Genomic DNA, 22631 nt, shown 5'->3' with positions numbered 1-22631 from the left:
TTTGAGCTCTACTTTCCTCCTAAAGAATATTGAAACCTAGTTTTTAGAAACTATAAGATTATTTATAGGAGTATAAAAATTTAGGGTTTTCTCTTTATATTGCAGTTTTTATTTAGACACTCAAATATAATACATATTTATTATCTCCAGAGGTTTTAATGAAATGACCTATAACCTGGAGCTGTTGTGACACAATATCATTTGCACACCTGCAAGTAGCTGCTTGTCTGAGAACCGCATCTGCTTCCACACAGTCTGAGAGGCTCTGACGGGGCGAATAAGAAAACTCCATGGATGCCACAAGTCCCATCAAGGAGAAGTTCTTCATTGTGTTACGTGGCAAGTCCAGCAAAGGCTTCTGCCCCGGATGCATCGGTCATGTGGAGTCAGAGAAGCAGCACGGAAAGCTGTCGGTGCTGATGTACAGCGGCGGCAGCAACGCGGTGAGCCACAAGAGTGGAGGCACCGTGAAGCTGGAGGACACGTACCCCCTGAGCCGCCATCAAGCCCAGCTGCTGCTCTTTATTCCATCCGGCAGCAAGCGCCTGGATCTGCTGTGTAACCTCCAGCTGTTCTCGGCCATCTGCGAGCTGTCTCAGGAAGACCTGGTGGTGGTGAAGCACAAATCAGGACACATGTCCGCGATAGTGAAGAATATCATGCAGATTGGGAGGAAGGACAACCGAGACGATCTGTGCATGCTTGGTTTCGAAGTGACGTTCGTGGTGGGTAAAGTTGTTTGCCTCGACATCAGAATGAGTGTATCAGGAATAACTAATAATAATAAGGCTGATCATGCTTCTGAGACATAACTCTGACTCAAGGAATTGCATTCAACCGCGGCATGACCGCAGTATCTCCGGTAATCTCCGTGTCAGTGTCACCTGTTGAGATCGACACAGAGATGTAAAGTCATTATCACAAAATACTCACACGCACAAATCTTCTATCTGCTTTCGGCTCATCCTGTCTGAATTTTCTGTTCCTCCCTTGCAGGACCAGGATTTCAAGTCGTCATCCAAGAAACATGCACCTCTGCCCCTGTTCTGTGCCGCAGACATCGTCCAGGTGGTCTCGTCATATACTGCTCCGCCGGTGCTACAGTGGAAAGACAGCAACTGCGGGAGTAAGTAAAAGAGCCAAAGTCACAGCTAATCTCGCTCATTCATATTCAACATAGATATGAACCCTACAATAAGTGTGTGTGTGTGTGGGGGGGGTCTGCTGAGTTTATCAGAATAAAACCAAGTTCAATGTTTATGATTTTGCATAATTACTTCAGAATTGACCAAATCTGGCACCAGAGGCATGCAGCTTTTTATTTTTCCTCCTTGACCCCTGAGGACCCTTTCAATTTATTTTTTTTAACATTTACGTTTAAACTGATCTGTTGCTGATTTCTGATATGAGGGTCAAATTCCTGCACACACACAGAAGTCACAGCTGGAAAAACCGGTCCTATGGCTGTGGAATTCGAAACACTAAATAGTTTTAGAACATTATGCTCTCCGAGCTTTCTACATACCGCAAATGATTATGCATTCTGATAAAGTCAGCATGTGACAATACTCCATATGCTGCTCCATGCAGGTCTAAATGGAAACCCTGAGACATGCATCAACTCCGTGCCCAGAATAGGATCGGAACCACGACGAGTGAGGGAAACTCACACGGAACAGAATGGCATTCAAAACCAAAGTTCGAGCGCATCGCATGCACCTCTGGAGGTCGGCTCTATTGTGGAGGTGGTGTCCAACACAGGCTTCAAAGTATACGGGGTAATTCAGTGGCTGGGGTTCCTAAAAGAGAAGTCTGGTCAATGGGCTGGGATTGAATTGGTGAGTTGCCTAAAATGATGTGCAGTTACATTTTCTATTGTCTTTAGGCATCAAAGGATCATCATTTGATTTTGTTTTCAGGACTTTGATGTGAGAAACTGCTCTAATGGGAAGTATGGAGGCCAGAGGTATTTCACCTGCAAAGGGAACCGGGCATTATTTGTTCCCATCACAAAGTGCAGTCCTGACAGCAGGTTTGCCTGGAACTCTACAGAAAAGGAGAACAACAAACCTGCAGAGAGACCCCCAGGTTAGATCTTTCTACTTCGTTAGTGCGTGTCCACACAAGAAGTTCAGATCAAACACACTTAATATTACTTAACCTTCTTAATGAATGTCATGAAATATTGCATGGGATAACAAGAGATTGAAAATTGCAATAATATAATTTGTTACCATGTAAAAAAAACACTCAAATAAACTCAAATGTAATCTAATTTAAATCCAGTGCAAACAACAGAACTATTAAAATAGCATCATGTCCAGATTCAAGAGGTCCAGAAGAACTCCTCAGCGTCATCCAAATTAGTGTCATTTGATTTTTAAAAATCAATTCCTGTATTTAACTATTACAATCACAAAAACAATCATAGAACCTTTCGAGGTAAAAGTACCAGTACTTGAAACAGTCTGTTAACGCTCTGATAGACAACAGAAATGCTGTTTGTTAACCTCAGTGTCATGTCTGTTACTAATGTGGATGCCAATTAGGACAACGCGAAAATTCCATTTCAAAATTCTTGAGAAAAAATGATATAGCTAATTGATGTTATATTTATTACAATTATGTTGAAGATGTAATGAAAGTTGACACAGATTATTTTTGTAACAAATCTACATCGGAGGTCGGTGTTTCTTTATTTTATTTCTTTAAGCTTGTTTCGTAGTATGACGTCACCGTGCGCTAATTACCTGGGCCCATTAACACGTGCGTCCTACAAAGCGGCAGTCAGGGAGCTCGGAAGCCGTTCGCGTTTTCAAACCTCGGATGCGGGGCTGCGCACGCGTAAAACCCGCGTCGTGCCGCTTTGTTTGACTTCCGTTTTCACACCCGTCCGGGGAGAAATATGGTGCTTGAAAGGCCTCAAGGTTTGTGACCTTTTGTCCTGGAGCGCATCTAACAATTACGTCGGTCTCGTTTTAAAGTGGGTTGATTACATATTATTCTCCTTGGCGCTCGGCCGTGATTATCCGGTTGGACCGGATGGTTCTAGGATCTGCCTTGTGTTTTCAGTTCCCCCGTTTGATCCCGCCGAAGAGGATGCGCCACCGATTCCTGCGTCTGAGGTCTTGCCCTTGTTGGTTGGGAGGATGAAAGGGATTCAGGGCCACGTCAACTCCTGCTACCTGGACGCGTCTCTATTCATGTGAGAGTTCACCCCCCTTAAATATGCGGGTGCTTACTTGCACGTGTAACTGGATTTGGAGCAGGTTTTTACAGACAAGTTGAAGTCTGAAGAAATAGTAAAGTTAAAATTTAACTGAGATGCTTCTTTTTTTTAAAAAATACTGATTAAAATATAAGAGAATACTAAGTTTTGTTTGGACTGTCCACTATTTTTTTCTTTTAATAATATGCAATGTGTTTCTGTATTTCTGCGATGTTAATGTTGCTGAACCACCTGAACGGCACCCCTCATCAATATACATTTACAAATAACCTTACGTAACATGTTTGACCTATTTGACCAGGACAAATATTTTGTTATTGGTTAAATTTAAAAATAAAGAATCTGTAAGAATTTCCTTTTTTTGAATGTCACAGAACTACTATAAATGTACAACATTGTTTGTAGATTGAGTTTAAATGGAACTATTTGACTCTGAGTAGGTGCACCTGTAATATAACGACTGGTTAAAATGTTTGTGGTCTTCAGTTTATTCACATCTGTGAACTTGGGAATCTGCAAGAACCCTCCTGAGACGGAGCATCCCATAATCCGCTCTCTGAGAGAGATTGTCAACCGTTTGCGCAGGTAATTTCAGCGGGGGGGGGGATTGTCTGCAAGTGTTTGAGGTTTTGTTGCTCACCGACCATACTTGTTTTTTTTTCTTCTTCCCCAGACATGGGTTCGTGCCTGCTGAGAGTGTGATGAATTTCCGTAATGGGCTTGGTTGTGACACATTCCGGACAGAAGAAAAAGGTGCACGCCCACATTTGTCACCTGCACTTTCAAAATGTGTAATTGAAGGGCTTCAGGCATTGCGGCACAACATGCTGACGGCATCTCTTTGTGTCGCGACTTCTCTGCAGACCCGGAGGAGTTCATCACGGTCTTCTTCCAGAGGGTGCTGTGCGTGGAGCCGCTGCTCAAGCTCAGGTGAGATCCTGATCTACTCGCATTTAAAGTGGTTCGACTTTTACGTATGAAAATGCATGTGCTCATTTCAAACGATGTTCTGCACTTCCACAAGCCTCGAAGCCCTATTCAGTGGGCAGAAGTGACTTGTAGGTTTGTTCTATAGATCAGATGAGGACAAATCCCATAGTGCCTACACTCTCCAGATCATTCTGGAAAAGGAGCAGATGGTAGAGGTGCCCACTGTCCAACAGCTGCTGGACACGTCCTGTCTATCGGTTGACATGAAGTTTGAGGAGGTGAGTGCCATTCTTTAATTAAATTAAAATGAGAACCCACTGAGTCAAGATTTCACGTTAATTTGACGAATGTCTCCCGTTATCAGGCGCCGTCCCTGCTGATAATTCAGATGCCAAGATTTGGAAACAAGTACAAGATGTTCTCCCACATTATTCCATCTACTGAGCTGGACATCACTGATCTCCTTTTCAATTGTGAGCAAATACGATCAGCATTCATTCAATAACTTTAAACGATTCTGATCTCGCCTGCTTTATTCTCCACAATAGATCCAAGGGAGTGCGTTATCTGTGGGCGGACTGCTAGGTTTGAATGTGTGGACTGTCTGCCTGATCATCAAATGCAGCCGGGAAGAATCAAGCAGTACTGCGACGAGTGCAGCAGCCGCGTAAGCTAGTTACCTTTCTTCAGGTGTCGCTAAATACCCGAACTTCAAATGTACATCTTTCCGCTCTTCTGTCAGGTGCACACCCACCCCTCGAGGCAGGACCATTCTTCCAGAGCGCTCGTACTGTCAGAAAATCTGGCCTCTGACTCCCGTGCTCCGAGACGCAAGATGCAGCTGTTCGGCGTGCTCTGCATTAACACCAGCCATTATGTGTCGTTTGTCAAGTACGGCCCTGATCCCAACTCCTGGATCTTCTTTGACAGCATGGCAGACAGACATGGTGCGATTTTATCTCGTTTGGAAACATGTTTTGAACTTTCCTGGAACAGTTTAGGTGAAAAGGGTCATCTCTGCAAATTTTAAAAGCTATGCATGAATTTCCCACGATGCAGACGATGGCTTACAATTGATTTGAACTTTAACATTTAACGATTTGTGTGGGGGTGACCCAAAGTAGCGTGACTCTCATGCAGACTGATTTATTTTGGTTTTATGAAGAGATTAAAAATGACTGTTTGGCTTCCCGATAATTCAGCCTTGACGGTATCGGATAAAGCCGTCTGACGACTATTACTGCTTTTATCACTTCATGAGTCGATGGATGACCTCATGGCTGCTCTTCCTCGCAGGTGGTGATGACGATGGCTACAGCATTCCTGAGATCAGAGCTTGTTCAGAGCTCGGTGACTTCCTGTCCAAGGTGGCAAAGAGGGAGATGTTTCGTGAACCAATGCCTGAGTTGGGGCAACGGCTGCTGTGCGACTCCTACATGTTTCTTTACCAGAACCCGGACAAGCCGCTCAAAACGTAACGGGAATCCGAAAAGCCCTTGAGAATTGGGACACTATGTTCTCTCAACAATGGTCTTGTTGACCTCATATCTGCTGAGTTGGCAGAATGTTGTTCATTGCATCCCAGCAGGAGGAACTGAAATCGATGCTTTTCAAAATCAGTGAAATACAACATTGTTGAAGGGAAAGGATTTATCTGAAATTTGGCTTTGTGTAGTCTTGGCAAATACTGAGCATACAATAAAGGAGCATTAAAAAAAAAAAACTCTCTACAAACCTTGTTGTCTGTGTCTCTAAACAAGCCATAAATTAGACCTTTAACAACTGGAGCGTCTAAATTTCACCCGAAAAGACTATTGGCAAGTACACTTATGTACTTGGTTGTATGGTATTGCAAGCCGCATGTAGATATTGGTTAATGTCAACCATTAGAATTATGCAAGAGTTTTGCATAATGGCCTGCTTCAATAGACCGTGAATGGCTTTAATCTAAACTGTTGTCTAACCCCTTATGTGACGAGTCTTTTGAAGTGACGTCACCTAAAATGTCAACACACGATTTGCAAAAATGCATCATTAAGATCTTGTGTACCGAAGCCTCCCAGATTATGCTAACTAAGGTGTAGTAAAATGACGTGCTGCATATCACCATATAGCAGGTAATCTAATGGGGTGTAATGCCACCTTGTGGACAGAAATAAGTTTGGCTGTAACGTCAAGTTCCCAGGTCCCCTATTTATTTATGCTCCACCTTCAATTGCTGGTATGCTGACCCGTCATTCCACTGCATTAGTCGAGTGACTACAGAAATCATGGAGATGGAAAAATATGTAATTACTCAATATAATATATACTTGTATACATTATACACATGCATGTCCAGATGCATATTGTTTCCAAACCTTATAAATAATATTTCCCAATTACAGTCTCGTAATTTTTTTGTAAAACATCTACAGAAGTACTTGCTTTAATTTTATATTAAATCTCATTTGACATGTACACAGATTGTATTCTAATCTACCTATATACCTTCATATATAGGTCTATAAAGTAATTTCTTTCAGTAACCATTCAAAATTTTGGTTTACATAGAAACTTGAACAGAATGTTGGTCACAATTGCATTTTATATATTTCTCTATCCATCTAATATATTATGCTTGTATAGGTCCAATCATTTATTTGAACTTGTTTTAGTTGGTTTTGCTTCCTTTTTAACTTTTCTGTTTTTGTTTTCTGCTTATTTTTGTAACTGTGTATAAATACAAGACTGGCAACAAAATAATCTATGTTTTTATATATTATATATTTGTTAATTTCAGTTCCTTGTTAGGTCAGACCACATAAAGCCAGGAGAGTGCAGACAACACACATAAGATACACGATAAAGTATTATGCCTTAGGTATTAGTTTCAACAGGCTAATAAGTACACAATGAATAATATCAAGCATCAGAAAATGAATACAAAATTAGTAAAACATGCAATTATTTTTATTTCTTCTTCCATTAGCTTCGGGAACTTTAACTCGCAGCGCCAGGTTGTTTGTGTGTTGAGTCCACAGAGAACCACGTTTTGGGAAGGGGAGGAGCTACACTGCTCTATTCCGTTTAAATGTATGCGCATGCGCATTGGTGTATAATTGGGACTTCTTCTCTCCTACGTCTGGGCCTTTTCTTCATTCTGGCCGGGCCGCATCTCCTCGCCGGTGTCAAGCGTTACACGTTTCTCATTTTTGGTTTTTCAGTCAAATAACGTTAAGGAAATGAGTGGGGACCATTCCCACAGTGAGGACCAGGTAATGTTGAAAATACCGTGAAATGTCACCGCTGGTGTTTTTTGGGTACAATTTATTGATACCTTTATTTGCTTGGTTTGACAAGGTAGCTTAGCTAGCTAACATGATTAGCCAATGCTAGCGCCCGTTAGCCGAGTGTGGTTGTAAGCCAACTCGATTTGTTGTTAACAGCGACTTGGCATGATCCATCTCATGCATATTTTTAGTGTCATGGAAAAATGGGAAATGGTTAGTATTCCGTTTTGTGTAGATAGTGGTGAGGTGAAGAGCAAAGTGTGTTAAAGATGCATGTATTTGGCGTTAGCATTTAGCTCTGGCCAGTGAAAGCCGTAGTGACTTTGGTGCCAGTCAAACCGTATTACTAGCCAGTGTAGCATAGGTAGCATAGCAATATAGCCCAGCTAGCATGGAAGCTAATGAACTGTCGCTTGGCCATCCAGCAAGTTCAAAGTTAGTTAGCCAGTCAGTTAGCTGCTGCGAAATTTAATGTTTATCTGTTTGATTTTTCAGGTTGACGGTGGATCTCGGTTCAATGGTGAGTTTATGTCATAAAGCTAACAGGTTTTAGATCATTTGTCTCTAATTCTGGCTTAGCTTCATGTAGCGTCGCGCTAACGTTAGTTCTCAGTATAGGACAGAAATGGCGTCCAGAGACTAAGTCCTCTGTCTCACTCACAGGCACCTATTGTTCAAAAGGGAGGTAAAATTAAAGCTCTTCCGATTGGCGGTTTCTCGATTCCAATAATTATTGACACACATCTGGAGGTGTTTTATCCGTTTGGCGCATTAGAATTAGTTGTTGTTTCGCTTAAAATACCGAATTTCCCACCTGAAAGTAAGGGTTTGGGGGTTGAGGACTTAGTCTCTGCGCCATTTTCTTTTTCGGTGAAGCGGCCTGACTGTACTGCAAGCTGGAGCAGCCTGTAATGTGTAGCTGGCTGTGTGGAGGAGAAGTGTTAAGGCTTTTTGCATTTATGAAGATCCAGTATTGTGAATGGGACTCTGTTTTAGGCAAATGGATAGTCTGGAACGCTTTTCTTTGCTAAATTTTAATTGTAGTGGATTTACATTTCTCCCAAGTGAGGTTGAAGACCGGCACCGCAACTACAACACTAATAGATCATTAAATGTTAAATAAAATTATATTACTGTTATGGTAAACTACATTTCTACATGTTTTTGAAACTTTCTAAGCACAGCTTTCCCCCTAGGACATATGCAAAAGCTAAAAAAAAAAAAGATCTAGGACAATCTTCAGAATATTTCAACAGTGTCTCAAAGATTAATAACAAGTACACATTAACTTTTTTGTGAATCCACATTGTTATAAAACATTGTTGTGGCTGTCTGCGTATTTACTTTTCTTTTGTGAATGAAGAGCAACGTTTAACTGGGAGTGATATTTACTTAAATGGTAATCAGTGGTATTAAACTGTTTGATCAATTTAGGTTAGCGTTTATGCAGGCTTCTTAATTGTTGACCGGTCTGTATTGTATTTTATTTATGTAGTTTTGATTATCATCCATGATGCGTTTGCTATTTGGCCGTGAACTATAATCTGAGGTTCTGTTGGTTAACTGGATTACCGGTAATCAAAATGAATCTTATTGCTCAATGACAGGTTTAGATATGAGAAGATGGATCAAATCGTGTCCTTTTAATGATATGAAAGACTTGTTTTAAGCGATGAATGGAACTACTAAGGCAAAACTCAAGTCTTCTAGTTTGGGTTTGCATGCCTGCTTAAACTTCAGTTCACTTTTATGTCTACCCTATTATATCAGGAACTTTATTTATATCCAGACATCTTAGCTCTTAGCCTACCAGTTTTATTTGTTCTTTTTTTTTTTTTTTTTACAATGCTTGCCATATAGGGCGTTAATTTTGATAACTTATGGAACGAGAGTAGAAGGCCTGTCTTGTTCAGAAGCATGTTTCAACCCGTCAGATGTTTCAGATGCAGTGCTGTGAAGCGGCTTACTTTCCATCTCGACACTGTACGATAATTAGATCATGATGCATGTTCAGAAATCGACCGTATCGATCAGTTTATGGTTGAGCACATGTTAAACGGGGTTGCAGTGTTCACCATTGTAATTTATGTATGAAAGTCAAGGTTTTGCCTTCAGTTAAACAGCAACCGTACCCATTATTGAATGTGTTTCTGCTTCTTCAGATTCTCACAAGCATAAAGACAAATATAAGGAGAAGGAACACAAACACAAAGACCACAAGAAAGACAAGGAACGGGAAAAATCAAAGCATGGCAACAGGTACGATCTGTAATTTAAAACTATAAAACAGGTTATCAACCCCCTTTATATGTCTAATTATGCCCTGAGTTTAGTAGAAACCCTTTGGTTGGATTTGAAGGTGATGGCAGCACAAAAAACATTTATGAAATGTTACATTTCAGTGGAATATTTTATTTTTATAGTAGTGTTTTCCCAGTTTACATAAAATACGATAACTGTACGTACAATTGCTGTCTGCACAGACATTCCACATATAGTTGGAGTTGCCTAAAAATAATTTTGTTTAACTCCAGTGCTCACAAGGACTCCTCAGACAAAAAACACAGAGACAAGGAGAAGGAAAAGATGAAGCACAAAGATGGTAGCACAGACAAAATCAAGGACAAGCACAAGGAGAAAAGGAAGGAAGACAAGGTGAACTTCTGTGCCGATAATTCATGAAACGACTGGAATTATCCCGTGCATGTATTGAAGTTGGCATGTCCATTTTTTTGTGTTTTGTAAGCTCTGTGATATCTGCGTTCGTTGATCAGCCATGTTTTAGTGCACAGTTGTTGGAGCCTCTTTGTTATGGGTATAATAAACAAAGTCCGTCATTTCATGATTAACCATCACAATACTTGGCAACGGTTGTTCATGAGCTTTTGTCTGGGCATGTTGATGATCCCGTGCTCTTCCTATTTACTATGTTTTACATTCTTGGTGTAAATGTTTCAGGTGAAGTCCAATGACGGTAAAATCAAAAAGGAAAATGGTTTTTCCAGGTAAGTACTGGCTCCATGTTTATCGTGACTGGTATGTTGGGGCTACCGGCAGATGTCTGCTGATTTTGATAAGTTATGTTTCTTTTGTCATTTGCAGCCTTCCACACGTGAAGTCTGAACCTGAGGATAATAGTTACTTCTCACCGAAACATGAGAAGTCCCTAAAAAGAGAAAGCAATGACGATAATGAGTGAGTGGCTTTGGAGTGCGAAGAGGCCCTAGTTCAGTGTGGGGAAGGAAGATATTCTCGGCTGATGAAAATGGAGCGCTGGTGGACAACGCTTGTCTGGCTGATCTTGGGCCGCAAAACTCAGCATGAATAGAATAAGCATCCTTAATTTTCATAGCAAGGCTGATTAATCCTGATAAGAAGACATTTTAAAGCGGGCCCTTATGCAACTTGATGCTCGTGTCTCTGTCATATTATCACATTGTGTTTTGTGTAGTTTGTCCATTAAATTTGTACCGCTGTTTTTTCAGTTACGATATCAAGCCCAAGAAAATAAAGTTAGAAAATGATACAAAGGCCAAGAAAAGACAACTAGATGAGGTGAGAAATGGCTTCTAATGACTACTTGTTTACCCCCCCCCCCCTCCTCTAAGCATTAGAATGAACTTGGATAATGTTTTTGATTGGTTCTAGGATGTTAAATCAAAAAAAACAAAAGACAAAAAAGGAAAAGTTGCTGATGGAAAAAAGAAAGCAAAGAAAGAGCCTGAGGAGAAGTGGAAATGGTGAGTTCTTTATCTGCCATCTGTAGATGCAGTGTGGCTACGTGGTCGTCTGCGCAGCCTGATATATTTAAACGGCTTATTTTGTGGTCGATTTCAGGTGGGAAGAGGAGAGATACACGGATGGCGTCAAATGGAAGTTTCTGGAACACAAAGGACCAGTTTTTGCACCACCTTATGAGCCTCTTCCTGACAAAGTTAAATTTTATTATGATGGTAAGAGCTCATCTGCCATTAGTTTAATATCTGGTTTTACCGTAGAATCATGTAATAATAAAACGCCTATTTTTGCATAGGTAAGCACATGAAGCTCAGGACAGAAGCGGAGGAGGTAGCGACTTTCTTTGCTAAAATGCTGGACCACGAGTACACTTCAAAGGACATCTTCCGTAAAAACTTCTTCAAAGATTGGAGGAAGGTAGAGGAATCTGTCACCTGTTTACGATTATTATGCATGTCAAAAAATGTGGCCTTGCGATTTGTGCAAAGATGCCTGTTTATTTTTTATAACACATTTTGGTGCTGCAGGAAATGACTCCGGAGGAAAGGGCGAAGATCACTGACCTGAAGAAGTGTGACTTCACAGAGATGGGCGAATACTTCAACGCCCAGTCTGAAGCCAGAAAGAACAAGACAAAAGAGCAGAAACTGGTTAGTTAGTAAACTTGGGTGGGCACTACATCTGATCTTGTTTTGTATTGTCAAAACTGGATATGTAGTACAAGATCTAATATCAACCATGAGATGCCAGTGCCTATTTTTAAATGCGTAGTTAATCTAGTATTTATTAAAACGGTGGTCATCCCCAGCAGTCCTTCATCCTTTCTCAGCATTTCCTGATCCCACACAAAGGATATGAATGCGTTTCTCCGTTAAGCCACGACATATCTCAGAGTACAGTAAATACCACGGCATGCGAGTGTTCCGAGATACGAGCTAGCCTGCCAGCAATATTTTGTAAGTGATTTGGCTCGCCAGTAAGAGCGGAGTACATCGACAATACAGGTAATAGAAATAGAATATAATGAAAGTTTATTTTCGTTCAGTAATGCCATTAAAAAGTAACTTGTATGTTATATTCCGTTTGGGATGCCATGTCATCTGCTGGTGTTGGTCCACTGTGTTTCCTGAGGTCCAAGGTCAACGCTGCCGTCCACCAGGAAGTTGTAGAGCACTTCCTGCTTCCTGCTGCTGACCAACTTTATGGAGGTGCAGATTTCATTTTCCAACAGGACTTGGCACCTGCACGCGGTGCCAAAGCTACCAGTACCTGGTTTAAGCACCATGGTAGCCCTGTTCTTAATCGGCCAGCAAACTCGCCTGGCCTTAAGAGGAAGATGTGATATGCCAGACCCAACAATGCAGGAGAGCTGAAGGCCACTATCGGAGCAACCTGGGCTCTCTGAACACCTGAGCAGCGTCACAGACGGACCGACTCCATGCCGCACCGCAGTAATTCAGGCAGAAGGATCCCCAACTAAGTACAGAGTGCTGTACATGCTCGTAGTTTTCAGTTGCCCAACATTTCCAAAAATGCCTTTCTTGTATTGGTTTTGATATTCTGATTTTATGAGACATTGAATTTGGGATTTTCATTAGTTGGCAGTTATGATTGTCGAAATGAATGTTTGAAATATATCAGTATGTGTGTAATGAACCTCGTACCTTGAGTGTACCTTGTTGGTATGTCGTGATAAAATTGATGGAAATAGATAAACGGTAATCTAATCAATCTTCGAGAGTTAAAAGGTCGGCACAGAACAAAGTAAAATTTGTTTTCAGATATTCATTGTGTATATAAAAACTTCATGAACCGTGAACTTTGAACATTAAAAACTGATGTCCAACGTTAATTCAGTAGTTCATCAAGCATAGGCTGATTGTTGCCCTTTGCTGTGGTGGAACTTTTTCCATACAGATGAAATGCAATAAAGCCACTGCCCGGCTGACCGGTCCTCATCGGCAGGGTTTTTCAGGTGTATCCTTTTAATGGCGGTGTCGAAAACAATCTTCTTGGAGTATGAGTTGTTGGCAAAGTGTCTGTGTTAAAAGAGATTACGTTAGATTTACCGTAATAGGAGATTCTGTTGCTGCTCGTTTATAAATCTCGCATTTGGAATCTGGACAAACTTGAACAAACGTGTTAATATTCTGCTCCCATTGTGATCGGTGGATGGATTGTGAGTTAAATGTCCTGGCTCAAAGTATTGACTCAGAGGCAATGTGTGATGTGAAGTTTCCACTCTGTTTATAGAAATTAAAAGAGGAGAACGAGCGTATTCTGCAGGAGTACGGCTTCTGCATCATGGACAACCACCGAGAACGTATTGCTAATTTCCGCATTGAGCCCCCAGGCCTGTTCCGTGGCCGTGGAGACCATCCGAAGATGGGTATGCTCAAGCGTCGCAGCAGGCCTCGGGATATTATCATTAACTGCAGCAAGTGAGTGAAAGTTTTTTGGTTGTTTTTCTCCTGATTCGGGTGAACTTTTAGGAAGGTAAACCTTGAATGTGCTCCTCATAGGGACTCCAAACACCCCCAGCCTCCACCAGGTACTAAGTGGAAGGAGGTTCGTCATGACAACAAGGTGACTTGGTTGGTGTCGTGGACGGAGAACATTCAAGGCTCCATCAAGTACATCATGCTGAATCCCAGCTCTCGGATCAAGGTAGACAGATGGGGAATGTATTGACCTAGTTTTAAGGGCTCTGAAACCAGATACCAGATACTATAAAAATAAGAGTTGGACATTTAGATTTTGGCAGTGCTTCTTTTCATTTCCAGTTATTGATAATTACGTAATCTTTACACACATCCTGTTGGCTTTGATTCAGGTAAGGTAGGCTGTGATGCAACGTGTGTGTGTGGAAGTATTTTGTTTGCCACGGACTGACCATATGTTTGACGCAAATGTTTCCTCTTCTAATTCGTTCCTCCATGCTGTTGTCTGCAGGGAGAAAAAGATTGGCAGAAGTATGAAACGGCTCGTAGGCTGAAAAAGTGTGTGGACCGCATTAGAACGCAGTACCGTGAAGACTGGAAGTCTAAGGAGATGAGGATCCGACAGAGGGCTGTGGCGCTCTACTTCATTGACAAGGTGACATGCATAATCATTATTGATTTTGGTGTGTGAACTCAAGTGGAGGTTAAATTTAGTGTAGTTGCTTTTTAACTGGCTAATTTCTAAGTGGGTTTCTGTTGGTGCTTAAACATCGGCTGCAGCGAGGGGTAACGTAAGTCTGCTTCAACCCTGATGTCCTCTAGCTGGCTCTGAGAGCGGGTAACGAGAAGGAGGAAGGCGAGACGGCGGACACCGTCGGCTGCTGCTCCCTCAGGGTTGAACACATCAAGCTGTACCCAGAGAACGATGGTCAAGAGTTTGTGGTGGAGTTTGACTTTTTGGGTAAAGACTCCATCCGTTACTATAACAAGGTCCCTGTGGAGAAAAGGGTAAGGAGGCATTGTCTGTCTGATTTTATTCTACTATTATTTTTTGTATGGTTCCTAAGTATTTGTGTGTTCTGCCTGTCGTAGGTGTTTAAGAACCTTCAGTTGTTCATGGAGAACAAGGACCCCGAAGATGACCTGTTTGATCGCCTGAATGTAAGCAAAACGTGACCCGTTTATGGAATCAGGAAGTTCTGGTGAATCCGTTGGTTTCTAGCGAGTGTTCTCCGCCTAGACATCCGTTCTGAACAAGCACCTTCAGGAGTTGATGGATGGTTTGACAGCCAAAGTCTTCCGTACCTACAATGCTTCAATCACACTGCAACAGCAGCTGAAGGTGTTGACAAGTGGTACGGCTCCCCCGACAGTTACTTCATCAAGTTCCATGCCGATGGCACGGTTACTTGATATTAAAAGTTTTCATTTGGGTGTGACTAGTGTTTAAATGATTGTACTCATTGTCCCTGCCTAGCGGAGGACAACATTCCAGCAAAGATCTTGTCCTACAACCGGGCCAACAGGGCCGTAGCCATCCTGTGTAACCATCAGAGGGCTCCACCGAAGACATTTGAGAAGTCGATGCAGAACCTGCAGGCAAAGGTGATCTGAGCGCCCTGCTCTTTGTCTAAGCCTGACGGCCTCTTTTCAATTATAGGTGATATTCACGCTTTTCACTGACGAGAGAAGCATTTAAGCTCCCTATATGTGCAAATGTAGAATTAGTAACGCTAAATTAAAACGAGTATCTTGGTACTTGATTATGTCCTGTCAGGTTTTGATCCTTGCGCTAAGAAGCTACATTCAGAAACTGTTTATCTTAGATTGATGCTAAAAGGGGCCAGCTTTCCGACGCCAAACGAGAACTGAAGAGCGCCAAGGCTGATGCCAAAGTACGGAGAGACGAAAGATCCAGAAAGTAAGTATATACCAGTTGGTTACAGATGAGGGATTCCTCTCCCCGTTCAACACGTTTGTAACTTTATCTGCTGTTGGTTCTGTAGAGCTGTGGAGGCCAAGAAGAAGGCGGTTCAGAGGATAGAAGAGCAGCTGATGAAGCTGGAGGTGCAGGCGACCGATCGCGAAGAGAACAAGCAGATTGCACTCGGTACTTCTAAACTCAACTATCTGGATCCTCGCATCTCTGTGGCATGGTAAGAAGTTCTGGAGAAAGAAAACTGTCTGATGTTATAGAAGTGGGTATATAAGTTAAGACCGTGAACAAACAATTTGACTTTCTATGTCTAAATATCTTTGTTTTTTGGTCTCCCAGGTGTAAGAAGTGCAACATTCCTGTCGAGAAGATCTACAACAAAACCCAGCGTGAAAAATTTGCCTGGGCGATCGACATGGCAGATGACGACTTTGAATTTTAAATCCAGTTTGTGGTTTTATCCCGTACCTTTTTTTAAATTGGATACATTTGTTTTAGCTTAACTGAATTTTGCTCGATGATGACCTGACCAGGAACTTCAGACCGTTTGAGCAGAAAAACCGCAGCGACATGGTAAGACAAGATGAGGCCATAATGAAGGGGGCAGCAAGGTGATTTGGGTAGTCTAAAAATCTGATCTGAGATCAGGCATCAAGGCTGAACTATACCCACAACTGAGCATCAAGACTCGGTCCCAGTAATTGGATGACTCCTTTGTCTTTGTCCCCGTCATTTGCAAAAACGTCTGAACTTTGAACTCTGTGGTCTATATCTACTGTATTCAGCAGAAACGAAATGCATTGTATTTTATTTTATCTGTTCACTTGCAATGTTTTTTATCCCTCACATGTATTAATGAATTCTATATTTTGCTAGACAAAGTTAAATCAAATAATTCCTTAACTACACCCACGCGCCTTTTGAGGAAATGGAAGTACGAGCTCGACTTTTGAGATGTGTGCACGCGTGACTGTGTGAATGAGGGGCTCCACAGTGGAAGCGGGTTGAATATTTTAAACTGGACTATAATGTGGTGTTGAGCAAGAAAGAGGATGTCTGGGCAGTCGAGGGGAAATACTGCAACCATGTCAATATTTACTTAAAGCAAGCAGAATGTGAATGCATTGTTTTAAAGCCTCCATCAGGGACTTGTTTTTCAGTGTAAATGTGAAGCAGTCATTTTTATCCTTTTAAGTTGCTAGCATCCTCTGAATCTCTCTACATAGCCCCATCTACATTTGATTTTTAATTAATTTAATAATTGTTCTGAAACATGAGACCCCCAGTATCTGTTACTTGAAGATAATGCTATGATGATGTATTTAAAGTCCGTAAAATGGAGCGTTTTTATTCCCAGAAGATTATGTGAGTAATATCGACTTTGCCAAAAAAATCACCAATCAGTTAAAATTTCGGCAGTTTTTAATTATGTAAAGATTACGGATAATGTAACATTTCATGTGAATTATAGGTTCATTTTATGCCACATATGATAGGAACATTGATGTAAGTAGCTGTAAAGTCAGCATTCTACTCCTGTTTTACCTTCTGTCATAGCCTTTGATCATGCTTTCATTGAGTTTTATCTCATTGTAGCTTTAAAAATGAATAAATCCCTACAAGTAAATGTTCTTGTGTACCTGTGATTTTGTTCAAAAATGCATGTCTGAGGGATACTGAAGGACTTGTCTTTTTTGAGACCCCATTTCCAAAGACCTTAAAGTAGCACAGCTGCTTTTTTTAATTTTTACTTTGCAACCATAGAAACGGTCTTACCACATTTATGACGACTGATTTTTGCCAAACACATATTCTCTTGTGAAACCTAATGAAGGCCAGCTCAGTACAATTTTATTAAAACCTCAAAGAATGGATCACTGTATTCAATAAACCATAACATGACTTGAGATCTTTTGCAGAAGGCACAAGACAATCTCAGCGTGTGGCAGGCCTCCACCCACAGCACACATTCTTCACTGCGGAGTTGAGGCCTGGTTGCCATCTGCAAATGAAACGAGAGACAAAGCTTCGCCCATCAGACGCCACAGTTCAAAAAGCTGCCTACCAAGGAAGAGTTTCCCCCATCGTTCCGGCCTGGCCAACTGCGCTGCCGGCTGCCTACCAGCAGGTGAGGCTGTATGCATCTCTTCAATCCCAGCAGTGCTCAACCTGATGGCATCACATTAAAGTTTTTGTCTTGCATCCAAGGTCCAATTCATATTCTCTCTCCCCCCCCCCCGGGTGCAAAGTGCTGAGCAAATAATGAGGCGTCGCTGCTTAGTGAGTATTCAGTTTATTCTGTAAAGTTTCAGAAGTGTAGAAAGGATGATACAACAGAGCTTTATGATCAGATTATTTCATAAAAATCTTATTTTCTTTTTAAAGTGATCATAACACCGTAAGTCCAGATTCCATTTATCGCGAACCAAAATAAATTTGCAACATTCGACACAAGTGCATACACTGCTGGTAGGAGATCGACCTCCAATTTCACTTTGGATGGTATAGCACCGTTCTTAGCTCTTAGCAGCTTGACAAAGATGCAGCTTAATAGGATTCATGGTAGTGACTGCGTTTATATAAAGACAATAAAATTCAGAGGAGAGCAAATGTCTCCCCATTTGGCTCTCTAGCTAGCACAATATCTCACTCTGTCAGTGTCTCGGGATCAAATTGATAATTTTGCTTGAAACAACATTTTGCCAGTAACAATAATAGTTACAATTACAGCTTAGATAAACATCTCCGAGTGTACAGAAAGCAGCACAAGATTTTATTCACAGATAAAGACCAATAGTGACCATTGATGCATTGGCATGTGTTTTCTTATCTTTTTTTTTTTTATAAGAAGAGTAGCTGGAAAGCAAGGTGATGAACAGACAGGTCATATAAACACATGGACAGAGCTGAGTAAGGCAACGTTAGCGTGACAGGCTTCTCTGTTCAGTTTGCAGGGCAGTGTAGTGTATTGATCTTCACAGAGCTGTCAATACCTTTACTGTTGGGCAGTGTGGTTTTTAGCATTGCTGTCTTCATTAGTGCATTGTATATAGTCTCTTGCGTGTAGCTGAACAGCAAAGTGATCACAAACACTTACACAGATCTAAATAAACCATGTTTTGATTGCATCTGGACTTACAGTGACTATAGAAGAGTAAATAGAATTGGGGAAAAAACAAAACAACAGAAAAGTAAAATTCAAGGCAGTGCTGAAGTACTGGTTGCTAAAAGTAAAAAATATCACAAAGCCAACAATAACATTTCCATGACTCATCTTTTATTTATCCAGTCAGTAAAAACCCTCTCTTATAGTGCAGTTTCAATCATATATATTTCTCCCTCCGACCCCAAAACATAATCTTTCAGCCATATCCCATCTCCCCTCATTCAAGTCAGTTTTCCAGTCAGTGTGCGCCTTTTCCACTTTCTTTTCTTTTGATCCCTCGCACTGACCTCGTTGTGCACCCTCCCCACACCAACCACAAAAGAAGCATGAAAGGCTTAAACATCACAGGACTCAAAGGTGAGAAGTTCTTTCTTTTCACGATGGCAGGAAGTGATGGCAGATGGAAGAGGAGGAGGAGGAGGAGGAGAGGTGGGTATTCACAGTTACAGTCAGAGTCCAACTGTCCAGCTACAATCACATCTGCTGTCATTATGAACACTCGGTTTAGACCACGGCCAGGGGTGCAAGTCGGCCTTTAATCATGCCGTTCCTCCGGTGATATTTGGACCTGCTTCATCACACCTCCAGCAGCTCCATCCTCAGGCGATCCCTATCGGTAGCAAGACAACAAGAGGAAATTGAGAGGATGGCATTGGAAAGTTCCTGTTGTGTGGTGCTACAGTCGTAGACGAGGTTCTGTGCACGGTTTGAATTACCTCGCGTAAATCCACCTTACAAAAGACAATCGGCATGATTTATTCACATATATTAGCATGCGCTCTCAATATATAATTCAAAGACCTAGACTCCGACGTATCCAAAAATAGCTTGTTATAGCTCAGACCTGATTGCTTGAATAAACTGCTCAGCAGGAGTACCTGTGCCCGCTTCTCCTGCCTCCTTTAAACTGTACGTCACGCAGCAATGGCTACAAACAAGCTGTCGAGCATTCGCCACCCCACCGGGCGGATATTGCTTCTGTCTCCCTGATTGATAAATTGTACATGGCGCGTGAGTGATGGGCATCTTCCTTGAGATGCTTTCATCACAAGTTCAAACTCGAAGAGGATGAGTGAAGTACCTGGCTTGAGTACCTGGCTGCTGTTCAATGAGAGACTGTGTAGCCGCCGGCTGCTGGTGCTCCTCTCCTCGCTCTGACCAGGGATCCTGCAATATGCCTGGCTGCTCTGACTCCTCAGCTCTTCCTCTGTCACTGCTCCCCTTGGCCCCCATCAGACCCAGCAGCGGGGAGTATGAATCCTGCCACAAAACCCGCTGCCCCGAGTTCAGCCCCGCTTCTCCTTCAGGGTTAATGTCTCGCTCAACAAGTTTCTTTTTTGCCACTGGAGAGTCCTTGGGAGATTCAGCTTCAGCGCCTCCGTGGCCCCTTGCCTCCTCTGAATCAGCAGGTGGCCGTTGGTATCTCTCCAGCCACTTCAGCTGGCCATTTTTGTGGGTGTACCGGCTGTCGCTGAACCAGCGCACCACCTCCGACTTGGGAAGGCCAGTCTGGAAACTTAAGTCTTCATACTGTTGACTGCTGGGCCAGCGGGTGCTGGAGAAAACCTTGCGAAGAACAAGTAGCTGCTCGGGGGTCTTGTTGCCCCAGGGTGGCAGCAAACATGACTGAGATGCAGACGTCTTGGCATTCTCAGAGTTCTGTCCTTGATGACCCTTAGACGTGATCTCCGTTTCACTCATCTTCAGCCTCTTGAAGCTGATCTTGATGGGGTCGACTTTCAGCTCTGTGCATCTTCTGTCCTCGTCCTTGATGAGCTGCTGTAAGATTGACATGCCTTTCATAGGAGAGTCCTCGTTGCCTTTGGCCTCGTCTAAAATGGATGACACGCTTTTTGTCACGGCAGTCGCGCTGGTGCTTTCGGTTGGCGATTTGCTGGCGTGGTTCAGGTTGGCGACGCTGTCATTGCACGCAGTATCAACACCGCCGTTGCGTTCGTCTTCTGGCTGTGTGACTTGGCCCTGCTCCTGTGGATTGTTGACGCCGCTGCTATGGTTGTTACGGGTGATATTGGATTTGCTGGTGTTAGTGATGATCGCTTGGCTCTTGGTACTACTTGAACTGTCCAACCCAACAGGCAAAGCGTTGCTTTTCACATTCGCTTTCCTGTTGGTGTCAGTAACACAGTGCGTATCATTATTGCTCCCGTCGGCAGAGCGAGTGGCAACGCTGTTGATGGGGCTGCTGTTATGCACCAGTTTCCTAGTGACAGTCTCGCCACCATTACTGCTGCTGGAATAGCTGCTGATGCTGCTGTTACTACTGCAACTGCTGCTGCTGCTGCTTCGACTGCTGCTGGTGCTACCGACACAACCTTTGCTTCCAGTCGTGTCCAGGCCGAGGCCGTTGCTCTTGTCTGGCTCCACAGTGGATTGATTATTCTTGGTCTGTACCTTTGTTGTTCTGACTGCGGCTGGAAACTCTGGGGGGACCATTGGAGTGGAATATGAGACCCTGGTGACGTGAGGGTTGTTTGACATGCTTGCCTGAGTGCCGAAGAGACCAACAGGCCTCATCTTCATACTGCTGTAGGGAACTTTGGCCAACTGAAAGTTTGTTCCTTTTAAGCCTGGGTGCGCAGTGACAGTGTGGTGGGTTACGATATGATTGACAGGTCGCGGTGTAGCTGGTTGCTTCTGGGGTGCTCCGCCCTGAAACACCGTGTTGAACATCTTTCTCCTGGCCTCTTCAATCTCCTCAGGAGACCAACTTATGCCCTGTTTGAGCCTTTGGGCCGTGAACCACAGTTTGATCTGCTCCTCGGGGAACTCTGAGACCACAGTCAGGTAGCAGAGCTCGGCTTTGGTCGGATAGGGGAACTTGCCAAAGGATGTTTTCAGAAAGCTGCTGGTGTCCATGGCTGCATCGTAGGTGGGGATGCTGCTGAGAGGGATCATCACCTTTGGAAGGTCTTTGTTGGAATCAGAGGAGGAGGGAGAGTAAAGGGAGGGATTGTGCTGGTGAAAGACTTGGTTGGACGCTGTCGTTGCAATCACATGAGTTACAGCGGTCCTCGGCATAGCTGGGGCAGCAGGAACACGGGGAGCCCCGTTTTGGAGTTCAGGCACATGTGTCAGCATGCTGGGGTCTACATCCTTTCCAGTGTCTATCTTCCGTACCTCTACGGTGTGAGAAACCACAATCTTTTTGTGCTCCGCCTTGCCTTTCATCATTTTTGCAATCGGCGTTTTGGTGAGGGAGATCCCAGATTCTTTGTAGTCTTCTCCACTATCCGTAAAGAGGCTTTGCTCCACTGTTGTTATTCCATCTCTCTTGTTAACAGTTAAGGAGGCAGTGACCAAGCCCTCCATTATCTTCGGGTGGGCGTTGGCATTATGCAGAGCCAGAGCCTCAAAGCGGACGACGGACAGCCCGCAGTCCAGGCAGTAGAAGGTGGGTTGGGCCCTGAAGTCTAAGTGGCAGTTGTGCATGTGATCCAAAAAGTAGTTTAGATCTCTGGACTCAAAACGGCAGTTTGGACAGCGGTATGAACCAACTTTCTGCATCTCGATGCCAATTTCAGATTTGGAGGAGCTGCGAGAGAGATGGCTAGACTCTTCTCCAGAGATGCTGAGTATGCTATCTTCTGGAATAGTTGGTAGGAGTTCTGGTAACGAGCCCAGTATGATTTCCTCACGCACATGTTTGGACTTGGATGGAATCATGCAGGGTACAGTGGATTTCCTCTTGCTGGCCATTGCGGATCTTTGTATCGATGGGTCTGAGAGTGACTGCTTGTCCTGTGTGATGAAAACAGAGGGTGGGTGGAGTGTGGAGAGGGTTGGAAATAGTTTTGTGTCATGGACCAGCCAATATATCACAGTGTTGCTTCATGCCCTCTTCCACTTTATAGGACTCCGGTTACATGCACAGGTCTAACGGCTTCCAAGAGACCTGTGA

General features: G+C 43.0%; 3 protein-coding genes across 3 annotated transcripts; 2 read left to right on the top strand and 1 right to left on the bottom strand.

Annotated features, from left to right (window-relative positions):
• Positions 1-290: 290 nt before the first annotated feature.
• cyld2 (cylindromatosis (turban tumor syndrome) 2) lies at positions 291-5637 on the top strand. Its single transcript, XM_068742985.1, has 13 exons — positions 291-725; positions 997-1126; positions 1591-1838; positions 1920-2088; positions 3073-3205; positions 3716-3814; positions 3903-3982; positions 4039-4159; positions 4305-4437; positions 4524-4632; positions 4708-4826; positions 4902-5106; positions 5456-5637. The coding sequence occupies exons 1-13, from the start codon at positions 291-293 to the stop codon at positions 5635-5637; spliced, it is 2163 nt and encodes a 720-aa protein (XP_068599086.1).
• Positions 5638-7383: 1746 nt separating this feature from the next.
• Positions 7384-17160, top strand: top1a (DNA topoisomerase Ia). The gene is made up of 21 exons (XM_068742238.1): positions 7384-7416; positions 7927-7951; positions 9594-9690; positions 9966-10086; positions 10396-10436; positions 10534-10626; positions 10917-10986; positions 11080-11171; positions 11269-11384; positions 11465-11586; positions 11697-11819; positions 13423-13610; positions 13692-13836; positions 14122-14265; positions 14433-14618; positions 14703-14771; positions 14851-14965; positions 15088-15215; positions 15437-15531; positions 15617-15766; positions 15886-17160. Exons 1-21 carry the CDS (start codon positions 7384-7386, stop codon positions 15986-15988), a joined length of 2256 nt encoding a protein of 751 aa, XP_068598339.1. The 3' UTR covers positions 15989-17160.
• A 671-nt stretch (positions 17161-17831) lies between these two features.
• Positions 17832-22429, bottom strand: zhx3a (zinc fingers and homeoboxes 3a). Its single transcript, XM_068742852.1, has 2 exons — positions 19794-22429; positions 17832-19322 (listed from the first exon to the last, which is right to left on the bottom strand). The coding sequence occupies exons 1-2, from the start codon at positions 22427-22429 to the stop codon at positions 19289-19291; spliced, it is 2670 nt and encodes an 889-aa protein (XP_068598953.1). The 3' UTR covers positions 17832-19288.
• Between the last annotated feature and the right edge of the window lie 202 nt (positions 22430-22631).

The sequence above is a fragment of the Brachionichthys hirsutus genome, chromosome 8 (genome assembly GCF_040956055.1).
Source record: "Brachionichthys hirsutus isolate HB-005 chromosome 8, CSIRO-AGI_Bhir_v1, whole genome shotgun sequence".
Classification (NCBI taxonomy): domain Eukaryota; kingdom Metazoa; phylum Chordata; class Actinopteri; order Lophiiformes; family Brachionichthyidae; genus Brachionichthys; species Brachionichthys hirsutus.
The sequence above is the reverse complement of the archived record's forward strand: the minus strand, read 5'-3'. Positions and strand labels throughout refer to the sequence as shown.

What these genes read in the sequence shown, in the direction of transcription:
- zhx3a (XM_068742852.1), bottom strand. Translation starts at nt 22,429, where the DNA reads ATGGCCAGCAAGAGGAAATCCACTGTACCCTGCATGATTCCATCCAAG. An exon ending in CAGCCAGGTACTCAAGCCAG is followed by an intron (nt 19,323 to 19,793) that starts GTACTTCACTCA and finishes TGCTACCGATAG; the next exon opens with GGATCGCCTGAGGATGGAGC.
- top1a (XM_068742238.1), top strand. Translation starts at nt 7,384, where the DNA reads ATGAGTGGGGACCATTCCCACAGTGAGGACCAG. An exon ending in ATTCCCACAGTGAGGACCAG is followed by an intron (nt 7,417 to 7,926) that starts GTAATGTTGAAA and finishes TTGATTTTTCAG; the next exon opens with GTTGACGGTGGATCTCGGTT. An exon ending in TGCAGAACCTGCAGGCAAAG is followed by an intron (nt 15,216 to 15,436) that starts GTGATCTGAGCG and finishes TGTTTATCTTAG; the next exon opens with ATTGATGCTAAAAGGGGCCA.
- cyld2 (XM_068742985.1), top strand. Translation starts at nt 291, where the DNA reads ATGGATGCCACAAGTCCCATCAAGGAGAAGTTCTTCATTGTGTTACGT. An exon ending in ATTCCGGACAGAAGAAAAAG is followed by an intron (nt 3,983 to 4,038) that starts GTGCACGCCCAC and finishes GAAGGGCTTCAG; the next exon opens with GCATTGCGGCACAACATGCT. An exon ending in GCGACGAGTGCAGCAGCCGC is followed by an intron (nt 4,827 to 4,901) that starts GTAAGCTAGTTA and finishes CTCTTCTGTCAG; the next exon opens with GTGCACACCCACCCCTCGAG.